The sequence below is a fragment of the Prunus persica genome, chromosome G5, assembly GCF_000346465.2.
Source record: "Prunus persica cultivar Lovell chromosome G5, Prunus_persica_NCBIv2, whole genome shotgun sequence".
NCBI lineage: Eukaryota > Viridiplantae > Streptophyta > Magnoliopsida > Rosales > Rosaceae > Prunus > Prunus persica.
In genome coordinates, this window is record NC_034013.1 from 18435218 (window position 1) to 18449921 (window position 14704).

Sequence of the window (14704 nt, forward strand, 5' to 3'; positions counted from 1 at the left end):
TAGCTGCATGGATAGTTTCCCAAATAATTACATTTTAGTTAGCCTTCTAGGCCCTTTCATTTGGGACAGAAACCGTTTTCATTACACTACCAATAGCCGTGCAACAAAGGTACAATACAATACCAATACGATGGCAACAAAGGTACAATACAATACCAATACGATGGCAACAAAGGTACAATACAATACCAATACGGCGCATATAAAGACAGGACATAACGTTGTGTAGGAAAGGAAACCAAGTGATGCGAACGTGACTACAATCACATTTCACAACAGCAAATCGAATACAATTTAAATGAAAATAAAAGGTACATCACAAACGAATAGAAATGCTAATCTGTAAGACACATTGGCCAGTGGAACACTGTTAAATAACAGCTGGTTTCCATAAAACAGGTGGAACTGTATGTTCACAAATTGCTACTAATAATAGGCTCTCATTGCAAGGAACTTGTTACCTTGTTCCATATGCTTCACATGACCGTTTAATTGACGGACTTCCATGTATGCAGCATCACCGAACCTATTCATGAACTTCACAGTTGATGACAACTGAGGTACAAACTGAACAACTGTACAATATGCGCAATTAGACACTTCAGTTCTTGAGAGGGACAGATTGTTTGCATGTATTTCGGTAGTGGCCCTTCACACCACACCTTGAGCATTTTTTTTGCCGGGAGTCCTCTCCTTTGGAAGGTAGTCTTTGCATTTTGCGACGGCCCGGCATAACCTTACAAACAGGAGGAAGGATTTTGACATTGTTCAAATGTTCGGGAATAACCCATGTGCCTTTAGGTGGTACAGGATAAATAGATTCAGCATATGCCGCTGCCCATGTAGCTCGTGTATAATAAGAAGAGGCAAAGGAGTAGGGGTTCAAATTCAAGTGCCGACATACCGCAATAGCATGCTTGCACGGGAGTTGCTCCAAGTCAAACTTCCTGCACGTACAACTACGGTTTGCCAAGTGCACCAGACCGTTCAAATCACCATCTAGAACATTATACTCAACATCATTGATTTTGACCACATTCATCCTTGACGCAGCGTCTAACCTCTTCCTTAACTTCTGTTCACCCAAATCAGGGCACAATGTAGAATGACATTTCATTGCTAAATCTCGACGTTGACTAAACCAAGTGAGAAGTAAATTTGTGATTTCATCGATCAAGTGTAGGACCGGAAGCATCCTTGCAAAACGAAGAACTGAATTAATGGACTCCACAATATTCGTTGTCATCACATTATAGCGTCGTCCATCACAGTGGGCCCGAGACCACTTCTGAACGCCTGCACGTAGTAGATAAGTTCGCACTCGCTCATTGTTTATCATCGAGAAGTGACGATTGAACTCCGCTAGACGATAAGACTTCGCTGCCCTTATAAAATACCCCAATATCGGATCCCGTTGCTTCAAGTGAAATGAGGCTTTCATATTGCCCTTCAAGTGATAAAAGCAAATACCATGGCTTGCCCCAGGAAAAACTCTACGCAACCCATGTTGTATGCTAACATTGCGATCAGATATGACAACAAGATTCGAGCAATCACTAATTGCACAATGTAATTTTCTCAAAAACCACTCCCATGCTGCATCGGTCTCCAAATCTCCAATCCCAAAGGCAACAGGATATATGTTGCGATTTCCGTCAAATGCGGTCGCAACAAACAAAACACCTTTATACTTGCACTTCAAATGGGTAGCATCAACAGCAATCACGGGCCGCATTGACGACTTAAATCCTCGTATGCATGCACCAATTGACATAAAAAAATATAAGAAGTGGTCGGCTGCATCAGTCTGAATGTATGTCAAAGTTCCCGGATTTGTACGCTCCAACTCATAACAATAGGAAGGGAGAAGGGAATACGACTCTTCTGCAGACCCTCTCATTGTTTTGAAAGCTAACTCTCGGCTTCTCCAAGTTGTAGAGTAGCTTATGCTGACACCAAATTTTTTTTTCACATCTGTCTTTATATCAGCTGCAGTATAAATGCTACGCGAATCCTGAAATCTCCATTTAACACAGTCAGACACCAATTCGGCCGTAGCTTGAGGATGGTGACTACTTACAAACCTCAGATCACATTCATGAAGTGGATCGTATTTAACAACTTTAAACTCATGTAATCCAACCTTATATGCCCGAAGTTTCCAAGGGCAAGGCACCTGCCAACAGCGAACACAAAACCGACGCTTCCCAGATTGGACTGTTCTGAACCGAAAGTGGCCTCTAATTGCTGCTAAACTGATGGTTTTTAAAAGGGCAATCTTATTTGGATAAACTCGGCCAACCTTCAAATTTGCTTCCCAATTTATGCACGAAAGGCTTCCACCATAACCAATATATTCCACACTCTCACCATGCTTCGAATCAACCCGAATTGTATGCATTTCACTCGAACTTGATTGCCGGGGAGGTTCAGATTGCACCTGTCTACACTGCACAGTGGAGGGTTCCGCACTGCTGTCCTCATGAGGATGCACAATTGGTGCAGAGTACGGTTCCTCTTCATTGCTAGGTTGATACAAATCAGCAACTATGTTTTCACCGCTTTCAAAATGAACTTCTTCAACCCAATCACTCCAATTAAAACCATTCCCACCATTTTCAGTTTCATTGTGCGCAATTGCCACATTTCTTCGTTCCACAACAAAGGTAGCAGGAGCATTGCTACTCTCAACGCTTATAATGCCATTGCACCCTTCAATACCATGACCTTCGATATTTTTCAAGCTTGCTACTAAAGGGGTTACTTTAGAGGCCATAACATCTGTGTTGTACTTGAGAAAATATTGAACATCATCATTGTCTTCAACCCTTATCTGCTTACTGACAGATGCGGATACAGGAACTGAATACTTCAATGTGACACTATATTTCGTGGGCTCTGCATCCATGATCTTATAAATGCGTTCAACAAGTTCGGAAAACGTTACGTTCCGTGACACTATTATGCCTTTAGCCTCCCCACCTTCATAACTCTCAATGTTATCCTTCTTAACCCAACTTCCATTGTAGCATACCAAAATTCCAACTGTATCCATTTCTGCAAAAAACATAAATAATTACTACACCGATTCATAACACTAAAAAATACAAAATAGATGAATAAAAACATGCACAACAATCATTCCACTACACATATCATCTTCTAAATCCTCAAATCTTCAAACTCAAATTGTAGCTGCTTCAACAATTAACTTTTATTCCTTTTTGTTTTTTTTCTGATTTTGTACATATCTGTGGGTTCCAAGTTATTAACAAACTAGCATACACATACAATGGCAGAAATATGAACCCTCTAACCCTCCAAGTCTTTTGCACAAATGTAAACGCCTTCAACAAAAGGATCAGGTTGTGATAGAAAGCGTATAATGTAGTACAAGCTCAATTACCAAATTCGAAACCAAAACACACAAACTATACTTCTTACCAAAACAAACCCAGAATGCCAATAAATTCCCCACATTAGCATCTAAATTGAGCCTAACACTAGCCGTATTTACAAATTTTTAGGCCAGACAAAGTTAACATATGATTTTTCTGTGTGCTGTTATTTTCACCATTATCAAACACATTGCACTACATTATACACGCATTCGGTCAATTTTAAACAAAATTCAAGTTCACCAGACAGCTCCCACTGCAGATAATATCACAAACTATGAATTTCAACATATCACAACAAGTGCAAACTGAAAATTTAAGCTTTTATGCCCTCTGTGGTGAAAAAGGGCTGAACGATTTCATAATACACATACACTACCAAACCAATATCACAACTCACATCCGTTCACAACGACACCGGAAGTCGCCACTTTCCCTTCTCTGTGGAATCGCAGCAGTCAGCTCGATCTGGAGGTCAACAATGGAGGCCGTGCCTTCCAGCTTCGCTGCGCCCAAACTAGGGTCCCAAATTTGAGGACATCTGGGTTATGACGATGGATGGGTTGCGAACTGGATTGCTCAGTGGGAACATGTCTCGCAACCTGGAGTTCCCCCAATTTTTGCCAACCTTCCAACACAGAGGAGAGAGAGTTGAGCTGAGTTCAGACAAGTTCCCTTTCAGAAAAGGGGTGGCAACGGGTTGCTACATGTGCTTTTATATGGAGGGCAGTTTGGTCATTTCACGTTCAAAAGTGATTATATCAGAACACAATTTGTAACCTGATTATTTCAGAATACCACTTGTGAAAAGTGATTATATCAGCATATTCCCCTAATTAAATTTATCAAAATATCCATGCCACGTCAACTTATTTTAAGATTTTTATCTGAAAACTAACGTAATGGGGCATCTTGGTCACAAAATGGAAGTTCATGGGGAAAATTGAGTCATTTGAAACGGCAAACTGAGACTATTTGGAAACCATAGGCTGTTCAACAAATAAGCCCATTTTTTTTTTTCCCTCAAAATCACTCATGTTTGTTCGTGGGTTATGCATACGGAAAAACTATATGTAAAGAGGAAGCATCCGCGGGAGAACCTGATTCTTGAGTTCCCGATTGTAGCAAATTATGTTATAATACACACAGCATTAGCAGCTGTTGAGGTTCCTCCGAGTCTGGCTGATGGATCTGATATGATCAAAAGGCTCAAAATTGGACTTGGAATTCTAAATTTAAAGGGAAATAGGATAAGAAATGTGGAGTTGCTTGCTGTGGTTGAGTGTTGGGTTTGTGGCCGGGGTTGTGGCGATTTTGGCCGCGGAGGTCCTGGTGGTGTATGTTGTCGTCAACAGATTACAACACAAAACCAAACAACACCAAGAGAAAGAAGCCATACAAAAATCTCAAGAAATAGAATCCAAGCCAGACCTACACCCTCGTCAAGCCCTAGAATTCGCTTCCATCAAGGAGGTATGTACCACTTACGTATTCATATCAAATGTATTCCTTCAATTTCTAGTTGTAAAATTATCCCCTGCCTTTCTGTTGGTAGTTTCTTTTTTGCCTTTAAAACTGAACAACAACTACTAAGAAATGAATTCCCAAATTCAATTAACTCTGTGGGAAGTAGGAAGGGCAATTGGAATTGGTACTCTTTATGATCATGAATATCTAAGTTGAATTGATGATATGGAATAATAAAAGAAAAATTAACATGGAAGTTTGAGGGAATATCGAGTTGATTAAATGACAGGCGAATTGTCAATTTGAACAAAGTATATTTTCTACTGTTTCTCCGTTTGGCGCATTTCAAGAATCTTAAGGCTTTATGACTGTCGAAATGTATATAATTGAGAGTAATTGTTTATAATTCTGAAATACAGAAATATGAAAGAGACAAAATAATATATATATATTTTTTATATTTATATGATAAAATCATGTAATAAAACATTTTGTACTTTATCCAGCTTTCTTCTCAAAACAAGAATCTTTCTAATTAAAAGTTGATCAAACTGAAACAACTACATTAAGGATTATAATAAAGATTTCGTACTAAAGGATGATGATTTCTGTTTCACTTTTAAAATTGAAAGTCATAAACAAGAATGTGTTGATTTGAAACTTTGCTGTGCTCTTTTTTATTTAGCATGAGGCACTGGGAGACACATATCATCAGCACTTATATTTATTGTCTGAGGTTGCACATTTCCATGTGGTTGACTGAAAGGACAGACAGCTTAGATATATATTTTGATCCAAAATTTAGTCTTATTACTGCATAAAACCAAATTACCTTTTGTTTGTACTTTTGCACATTTGGCATTGAATTTTGGGACTTGTCGATTAATTGAAATATATATCCATTTCGGAAAATGAATATGTTTATCCAACTTTTGCTCCCCACTTCCCTCTTTTGAGGAGCTAATCAATCTTCAGCTGTTTCATTGTTCATTTAGGCTTATGTTACTTATACATAATTCATGGCTATGCATTGTGTTGTCTTTTTAGCTTTCCCTCTCATTGCATAGTTTATTTGTTGAGTCTTAGGGAGCAGTTTGGGTTCTAGACCCAGAAAAAGTTCCCAAAAATTGGCAAGAAAAAGCACTGCGAGAGCAAAAGAGAAAGAAGGAATTCTTTGAGGTTTCTCCTGTAAAAAAATATGCAAAAATCAAGAACCAACTACTCATTCTGACAGAATCAGATGGCTCCCAGACAGCTATCCAGTTAAAGGGCTGCACCATTGAAGCTGTTTCCGCAACAAGTCTACCTTCAAGAAAATGGTAACTGGCCTTTGCCTCCATCCTTTTGATAACTTTCCTGGTGTGTTTTAGAATTGGGTTGGGTATTTTGTGGAAGAGGATAGGGTCAAAGGCTTTTCAGCTTCTAACCATTCTTCATCTTAGATTTATGTGACAGGTTTCTTTATTAATCCAGATGTTCTAGTAAAGGACAGTCGTGCTTTATATCCTTGCTATACATTTTTGTCTTACCTCTAATCAGTCTGAAATAGAAGAAGGGTATGGTCATATAAAAAGATAAAACAAGGGGTTATCATTTTTCTTTTTCTCTTTTTAAATTTAATCAAATGGGGATGGTCTTCACTTTAATTATCATTTTAAGAAAATATTTTACTATTTTGCCCAAATTTTCCCATTACAAAGTGCAGTGCCAAAAGTTTTCTGACGATATAAAGTTCCAATATTTATTTTTTAAATATATAAAGTGCCATAATTCCTCTTTTTATTTTGAAAAATAAAATAAAAGTTGTCTGAGTTCTTAGCTATTTACTGTATTTCACTACATTCTTGAATAGGGGTTAACGAACTTAAAATTTCTTTCTGTTCTTAGGGCCAAAAGGTTCCCCATAAAATTGGATAGCAAGTCCACCATAATATACAAAGGAAGTAAAGTCTTTTACATTTATCTTGAAACTTCATGGGAGAAGGAATCATGGTGTAAAGCTCTTCGTCTGGCATCTAGCAATGACAAAGAGAAACTTGATTGGTTCGCAAAGTTGCATGAAGAATTTCGCTGTTACTTGACATTGTTAAATGCAGGATATCCTTCACTCATGAAACACTCTGGAGGGTTCTCTTCTGCTGAACCCGTAGATAGGGAAAATAGAATTGATGGTTCTTCCTCAAAGGTTCGTATGTTCTTGAAAAAAATCACAAAGAAGTATTCTAAGGTTGGTCCAGATAATAAGTTGAGCTGGACTTCATCCTTAGGCCGTGAAGAAAGAAAGATAAGTGAGAAGAATCGTACATGTCAGGATTCTATTTCTTTCAGTAGCTTGGTAGATGCTAGTCCACCAGTGAAGAGGGCTAAGAGTTTCACAGAAGGGAATTTGGCAATTCCGCCTTCATCAACCTTAACTCATTCTGGTAGCCAAAGTCATATATCTGTCATCTCTGATGCGGACTCTGATGAAAAGTTTAGTACTGATGAGGCAACACTTTGTTGGAATTTGTTAATTTCACGGCTCTTCTTTGATGCCAAAAGCAGTGTGGAGATGAAAAAAACCATAAAAGCTCAGATTCAGGTTTACCATATACCATTAAGATTTTATTATTCTGCTAGTGTACATGTATGCACCTTCTCATAATTGCATTGAGGCAGATACACATCATGCAAAACACATGTAAATTCATACACACACATATGCACAACACATGTAAATTCATACACACACATATGCACACACAATATTTCAGACACACACATTTAGGTTACGTTGACTTATTTATTTTGTAAGGGACCTGCAATTATTGTGTTCATTTCATGTAACTGGGCCTCATTTGGATATCCTGAATTATGATGCGATGATTTGAAGATTTGTTTAAAAAAAAAAAAAAAGAGGCTTGGAGTTAATGTGGATATTATAATTGTATATGTGCAAATTCTGGCCATTCTTTTGTGCAATTGCGCATTTCTCTTTTATTATTTGTTTGTCAATGCAGATGTAAATTTTATTTGTTTATGTGATTTTGCCTATGACAGAGGACATTGTCCAATATGAGGACCCCAAGTTACATTGGTGAAGTGATTTGTACAGACATTAATACTGGGAATCTCCCACCTTATATCCATGGTATGAAAGTTCTGCCGACAGACATGAATGATGTATGGGCTTTGGAAGTTGACATTGGATATTATGGTGGTGCGGTGTTAAACGTTGAGACGAGATTGGAAGTCCGGGAACTAGACTTCCAGAAAGGCAGCGAGGATTCAAGTCCAGAATCAGGCTCTGTTAGGGATGTGTCAACCGAACTTCTTGAAGAATTTGAGTATTTCGGGAAGCAGTTAAATCTTGCTGAAGGGACAGCTGATGTGCTAGAGCATAAGGAAGAGTGTGACCCAAAACCTGGTGAGATAAAATTTAGATCAATAATTTTTTTGTGCATTCTGCAATTTTCCATATATACCTTTGAAACCCTTAATTGTTGCTCGCATATATGCAGCCTCTGGGCTCATAATACATTGAGGGTTGTATAGTAGTGGTGTTTCCTAGTAAACAGTTAATGAATGGTGGCGCTCAAAACTTTAACCCATGGGGTATAAATATAATCTTGTTACCTTTAATGCTGATTGCTATAGGTACATCACTCACCTTGAAACATAGTTCATTGAGCATTGGATGATTAAAGCAGCCATGGACTTTGGGTTGCCTATGAGCAAGGGAGCAGGACTTTGGGATTTAGACTTCAAACATCAAGGTTTAAATGGTAGTCTAAAGGCTAGGGATGGAATAAATGTCAAACGGAAGGATATTCAGTTAAATTACATACCCCTAAATGATGAAAATCCGAATAAGATAGATACCTAATCTATATACTATTATAATGTATGATCTATGGAGTAGTTTACCTAGCCTTGCCCAGAAAAGGGTGGAGGGTATAAGGGCAGGAAAAATAGGTAATCCCTTGTTTGGTAGAAGTGGAAAAGTGGAGAGTGAGGCATCCACCTTCCCGACGTTTTTTATGCTTGAACCGTTAAGCAGATTGAACAAAGGAAAGTATACAGAAAAGAACAGTTCTTTTCTATTATATTAGCATTTTCAACGGTGCAACTCGATGATTTGTGGGCTTGGGACTGGAGTTCCTTCGCAGGGTACACCTTTCCTTTATTGTATACCAAATAGAAGAAAAGACAGTATACAAGGTTGGGGTTTAGGGGTTGGTAAATAGATGGTTTGTATATAAACTTTTAAGTGTGATGAGCAGGAAGAAAATGAAGGGTGGTGAAGAAGGAAACAAACAATAGAGATTGGGGAGGGAGGTCCTAAGGGATGACATTTGTTGTTATGAGACTTGACTTAGAAATGGCATTTAAATCCCTAAAATTAAGTGTTAGTGTCGACATCTGAGAAAAATGCATTCCCAAATAAAAAATTAAAGAGGCTCATCTCTTACTTTTAGTGAGACCAAAACCTCTCACCTCGACATCTTGTGTTCTATAAGGCTTGTAATTAATGATGAAGTGCTTTTACTGTTTTATCCCGCCATCTTTTCCCACCTCCCTTTAGTTTTGTATTTATTTTGATAGTCACTTTGCTCTTTCCCACCAATATTTCCAAGTTTTAAAATTAAAATCTTTCAAATCATATTGCTCTATCAGCCCTGGTTGTTTTTTGTTCCTCTTAAGAATTCAAGCTTTTCCTTTTAGGTAATGCTATTGCTGGAAAAAATTGTAATTAAATCTTTTAAAGGGGGTGGGGTAAGCATTTTGACGGATGATAATAGAAGCACTCTTAATTTTATTTGCATCTATCACAAATAGTAGAGATGATATATTAGAGTTGATGTTTTCTTCCCTTAAAAAAACACTTATGTACATGTATGATCATTCTCTTATCCGTATCTAAATGATGCACCCTTTGAATGGCACTGGTGGAGCTTTAAAAATTGCCAAAATGCGCTTGTTCGTTGGTTAGGTTTTAGTTCGGTGTTGGGCCCATACCGCTCACTGTATTGACAAGTTCGGTGAGCACTGTCGCCGGACGAACACCGACAGAAGATGGGTGTTCGCGAACAAATTGGTCCACCGAAATTGCAGTCCGGGTGGGTTGGTTTGGGCGAGAGGTGGAGCAGCGGTCTGCAAGGTGGAGGTGAATTGCGAAACTGCGATTGTGATAGAGGTAGCATGGTGGAACTGAGATGGAGATTCTAAGACTGCAATTGACTAGAGGTCAGAGAGAGAGAGAGAGAGAGAGAGAGAGAGAGAGAGAGAGAGAGAGAGAGAGAGAGAGAGAGAGAGAGAGAGAGAGAGAGAGAGAGTGTGTGTGTGTGCGTGTGTGTGTGTGGCGGAGGCAGGTTGATGAAGATAGAGGAATATTATTACTCCAGATTTTGAAGATCTAATCTAGTGTACGGATCTGATAGGGCAGGACCTAGTGAAGTGAATGCCAGCCAATGGAATGGAGCCATGTGGAAAAGTAAGTTTTGAATAAGAAGAATAAAATATAGTCATATTGCTTCGGTTGGAAATAACATTGATTCAGGAGTTTTAAGATCGATTTTTTGACCCATTCAACCGGTTCAGTTTGGCCAGTTCTCTTGATTTTGCTGTAGAAGTGCCCACCCTCAACTGCCCAGAACTTGAGAGTTAAAACCTAAACTTTAAACTCTAAATGGCAATTTCACACCTTAAGATAACCAATCATGTGGGAAACCGCATCTAAAACTACAATAATAACAATAATTGAGGCGTTGTTTGACCCTCCAAATGATGCATTTTGAATGGCACAACGTCCGGATACGGACATAACTACCCAAAAAAAATTTCTATATGCATGGACAGGTGATCTAATGAGGGCCACTCAGTAATGTGGTTCCAATAGTTCCAATCGTGCACTTTTTAGGTTCATTTAGAATATCATTCTTGCAAAAGGTCTGCTATCTATAGGCTTGTAGTAGAGAATGAAAGAAACCTTCAAGCATATTCACAGGAACTTAAAGCATGCAATTATTTCCAATTTGACATTAGCTAAATATTATTTCCAATTCAATTTCACACCACAGTAAAAGCTTCAAGTTATATAATGGCAGTTCAACCTGAAACGTTCCGTTGCAGATGGATCAAAGAGCTCTAAGAGCAATATGTCTTCATCAAATTATGGATCCAGGTGGAAGTCACTTCTAAATTCCATTGCCAAACAAGTTTCACAGGTTTGTAGATGGGCTATCTGACCTGTATGTGTACCGTAGACTTTTTTGTTTCTATGGCTTGATTCCATGCGAAACATGGCTATTGCTTATCTCCATAATAGCTGTCCCTTCATTGAGGCAGATATTTGGTGGTTAGTTTTTTGTTTTGAGCAATAATGTGTGTATTTGAGTTGGCCCTTTTTCTCTGTAGCATCGTCTTATAAGACATGACAGTAGAGAGAGACGATTAGACCATGAAGAGTAAACCAACTGTTGGATAGTTGAGTTGTATCCAAGTATCTGGAAAAAAAGTTTGAGCGTAGTCATTTGAAAATTGAGTTTGTATTTTCTAGAGAGGGGCATCGCCAAAGGATTTATAATCACGAATCGATACTGGTTATAAGTTTCTTTGAGTTAATGTGTTTGTCATCTGGACTCTCTCTCTCCCTCCCCCCTCCCCCTATTTATATGTGTATGTATTCATCCAAAAAAAAAGGTTATTTATCACAAGAGCTTCTGCAGTTCACTGACTGACTGATTCTATCTAACTAAAGGTGCCTCTCTCTTTGGAAATAAGAATAGCATCCCTTCGAGGAACACTGCGGTTACATATCAAGCCACCTCCTTCAGACCGGTTATGGTTTGCCTTCACATCCATGCCTGATATAGATTTCAGCCTGGACTCGTCAGTGGGAGACCACAAGATTACTAGTGGACGCATAGCTTTGTTTCTGATCAGTCGACTTAAGGTACATTCCATCTTCGCTAATTTTCCTTCTATTACTTTTTTGATCTCAAAACATGCCTACAACTCAAGCATGAGACACCATGATTGTTACTTTGTTGTCTAACTACTTAATGTCACCTTAGTTTAAACATGGTTCTAATATCTCTCTTATTTTTCAAATATAAGCTCGTAAATAAGTTATTGTTGCTTTCGGAAAGATCTATCTATAAGTGTATAAAGGCTACTAAGCTCAGCTCAACAGAACGCCTTTTCACCATAAATTTATGGTTTTATCTTTTATCCTTTTTTGTTACTGTGTAGCTACTCTCTGTCGTTCCAATGTTTTGATTTGATGAAGCAGGATAGGGAAGTATTTTCCCTTCCATTGATCTTAAACTTTGAGCATCTTTTTTGCAAATATTTTTCTAGTGTCAATCTTTTGCTTAGATTTTTCGCTAAAAAAACTCAAGTGATATGTGGAAGCAACAAATATTGCTAGGTGCTTCTGCTGAAGCTTCATTTTACTTGTACAGACAGCAATCCGAGAAACTCTAGTTCTTCCAAACTTCGAAAGTGTATGCATACCATGGATGCTAGCAGAAAAGGATGATTGGTTACCCCGAACGGTTGCTCCTTTCATATGGCTTAACCAAGAATGCGTGAATGATCCCACCACTGTATGTGAAGTACCCATCTGCCAACCTACTGAAGGAAAATACAAGACAGAAGCTAACAAGGGAACCTCCAGTGATCATTCACAACCCAAGGATAAAAAACTCAAGAAGGCCGAGTCTATTGGACAGCCAATTGGTGAATCCTCAGATGCATTAGTCTTTTCAGCGAGTTCCAATGATCCGTCCGCTGGGAGTACTGATGCGACTATTCAAGAATTGAGAACCCCTTTATTGGGGAATGGTGAACCACAAGACACTTTCAAACACAAGCTAGGGGAGACACCAGAGAGTCAATCACCATCACCATCGAGGTCTACTATATTGTTGGATAAAGAGAATCATACCATTGAAGAAGATGAATCAAGGCGAAAGAGAATGGGGAGAAAAGCAAGGATGCTTGATCTGGGGAAGAAGATGGGGGAGAAATTGGAAGAAAAGAGGCGGCACATTGAGGAGAAGAGTAGAAACATCGTTGAGAAGATGAGAGGACCATGAAACAGCCGGCGTAAGAGACATAGTTGCATTGTTGATAGTTGTTGCATAAATTATTTGTATATTTTTTTCAGTTGTCTAAAATGCCTTGAGTACGGAAATCTTTTCATATTCTTGCTTGCAGAACTGGGACTGTTTGCACTTGCACAGCTGTTCTGCGGATGTTTTAGCTTGAAGTCATCCGTTCCTGTTGTAAGTTTTACAGAGCAATAGGAGAGAATTTACCTTATGCATTAGCTAACATTGTAAGCCAAGTTCTTTTAACATACCATCACCCCCATGCGAGATTTTGACTCAAGCCTTGGGCATTCTCTTAATAAGGGGAAAAAATGTGTTGAAGAGCGAGTTGGGGAGGGTTTGGGCCCAACAAGTTAACAAGTTATTTTCCATGAGGTCTGGAGTGGAAGTTAGTGGGGTGGTGGGGTGATGCGTTTGTGGAGCTTGGGGAAGGTGGAGGTTATGCCTGTTGGGAATGGGCCGGGTAGGTTTTTTTTACTTTTGAAGTTTATGGAGTGATTGTTTAAATTTTTTTTGGACAAACTACAAAAGACCTCCTAAATTATATTCATAGTACCTTTGGGGACATTAACAAATATATACTGAAATTCCCAGAAAACATACAATTTATCCCTTCCGTTACCTAAACCGTTAATGAATTTGTGAAATGCATACGTGGCAAAAATTAACCCCATTTTTTGATGACATGGACTTCCATGTGGACAAAAAATAAAATTATTGTATTATTTAAATTAATAAAAAAAATGAAATTAAAATATAAAATTATTATTATTTTTTAAAAATAACCTAACAAATCCTAACATCCACCACCAGCACAACCTATCTCGACCCAACCTCCCCAACCCACCCTCTGCACCACCACATCACCCACCATCGCATCACCACCCTCACAAGAACGTCAGGTGTTACAGTCGCCCGGGTGGGGTGTGTGGAGTTTTGGTGCAACTTGAGTTTGGTTTTTGGGTGGTATAGTAGGCGAAACAGTGGGGTCGTGGCTTCATGTTTGTGGGTTGCGGTAGGGGATGTTTTAGAAGATATTTTGTGTCCCTTTGAATTCCCAATCTCTAATATGAATTCTCATATTTTTTTCCCATCAAATTGGCCACAACTAGCCTTTGACTCAGCCAACCCTAGCTGGTATATACTATATTGTTGAAATGGTTCAATTTTTTCCATTTACGTTTTAGCAAATCTTTTGTGTTCCTTTGAATCCCCAATCTCTAACTTGCATTCTCATATTTTTCCCCATCAAATTGACAACTCCTTGCCTTTGCCTCAGCCAACCCTAGCTCATGGTACAGGTTGGTATTGTAGAAATGGTTCAATTTTTCTCATTTATGTTTTAGCAGAAATTTGGTGTCCCTTTGAATCCCTAGTCTCTAATATGAATTCTCATATTTTTTTTCCCATCAAATTGACTACTCCTAGCCTTTGCCTCAGCCAACCTTAGCTCACAGTACATACTGATATTGTTGAAATGGTTCATTTTTTTTCATTTATGTTTTAGCAGATCTTTTTGTGTCCTATTGAATCCTCAATCTCTAATGTGAATTCACACATTTTTTCCCATCAAATTGAAAACTCCTAGCCTTTGCATCAACCAACCCTAGCTTACGATAAAGATCTGTGTTAGTGAACCGGTTCAAATTTTTTCATTTACGTTTTAGCAAATATTTTGTATCCCTATTATCCTTAATCTCTAATATGAATTGTCATATTTTTTCCCCATCAAATTGACAACTC

At 38.4% G+C, this 14704-nt stretch overlaps 2 protein-coding genes across 3 annotated transcripts; one reads left to right on the plus strand and one right to left on the minus strand.

Annotated features, from left to right (window-relative positions):
* On the minus strand, positions 602-3055 carry LOC109949371. Its single transcript, XM_020564815.1, has one exon. The coding sequence runs from the start codon at positions 3053-3055 to the stop codon at positions 602-604; it is 2454 nt and encodes an 817-aa protein (XP_020420404.1).
* Positions 4361-13538, plus strand: LOC18776201. Of its 2 annotated transcripts, XM_020564028.1 has the most exons (8): positions 4361-4871; positions 5952-6184; positions 6753-7446; positions 7905-8271; positions 10977-11071; positions 11605-11799; positions 12311-12956; positions 13068-13538. In XM_020564028.1, the coding sequence occupies exons 1-7, from the start codon at positions 4656-4658 to the stop codon at positions 12944-12946; spliced, it is 2436 nt and encodes an 811-aa protein (XP_020419617.1). In that variant the 5' UTR covers positions 4361-4655; the 3' UTR covers positions 12947-12956; positions 13068-13538. The 2 variants fall into 2 exon arrangements, with proteins under 2 accessions (XP_020419617.1, XP_007210364.1); XM_007210302.2 differs by having other exon boundaries at positions 12311-13241.

What these genes read in the sequence shown, in the direction of transcription:
- LOC109949371 (XM_020564815.1), bottom strand. Translation starts at nt 3,055, where the DNA reads ATGGATACAGTTGGAATTTTGGTATGCTACAATGGAAGTTGGGTTAAG.
- LOC18776201 (XM_020564028.1), top strand. Translation starts at nt 4,656, where the DNA reads ATGTGGAGTTGCTTGCTGTGGTTGAGTGTTGGGTTTGTGGCCGGGGTT. An exon ending in CCATAAAAGCTCAGATTCAG is followed by an intron (nt 7,447 to 7,904) that starts GTTTACCATATA and finishes TGCCTATGACAG; the next exon opens with AGGACATTGTCCAATATGAG. An exon ending in AGAGTGTGACCCAAAACCTG is followed by an intron (nt 8,272 to 10,976) that starts GTGAGATAAAAT and finishes GTTCCGTTGCAG; the next exon opens with ATGGATCAAAGAGCTCTAAG.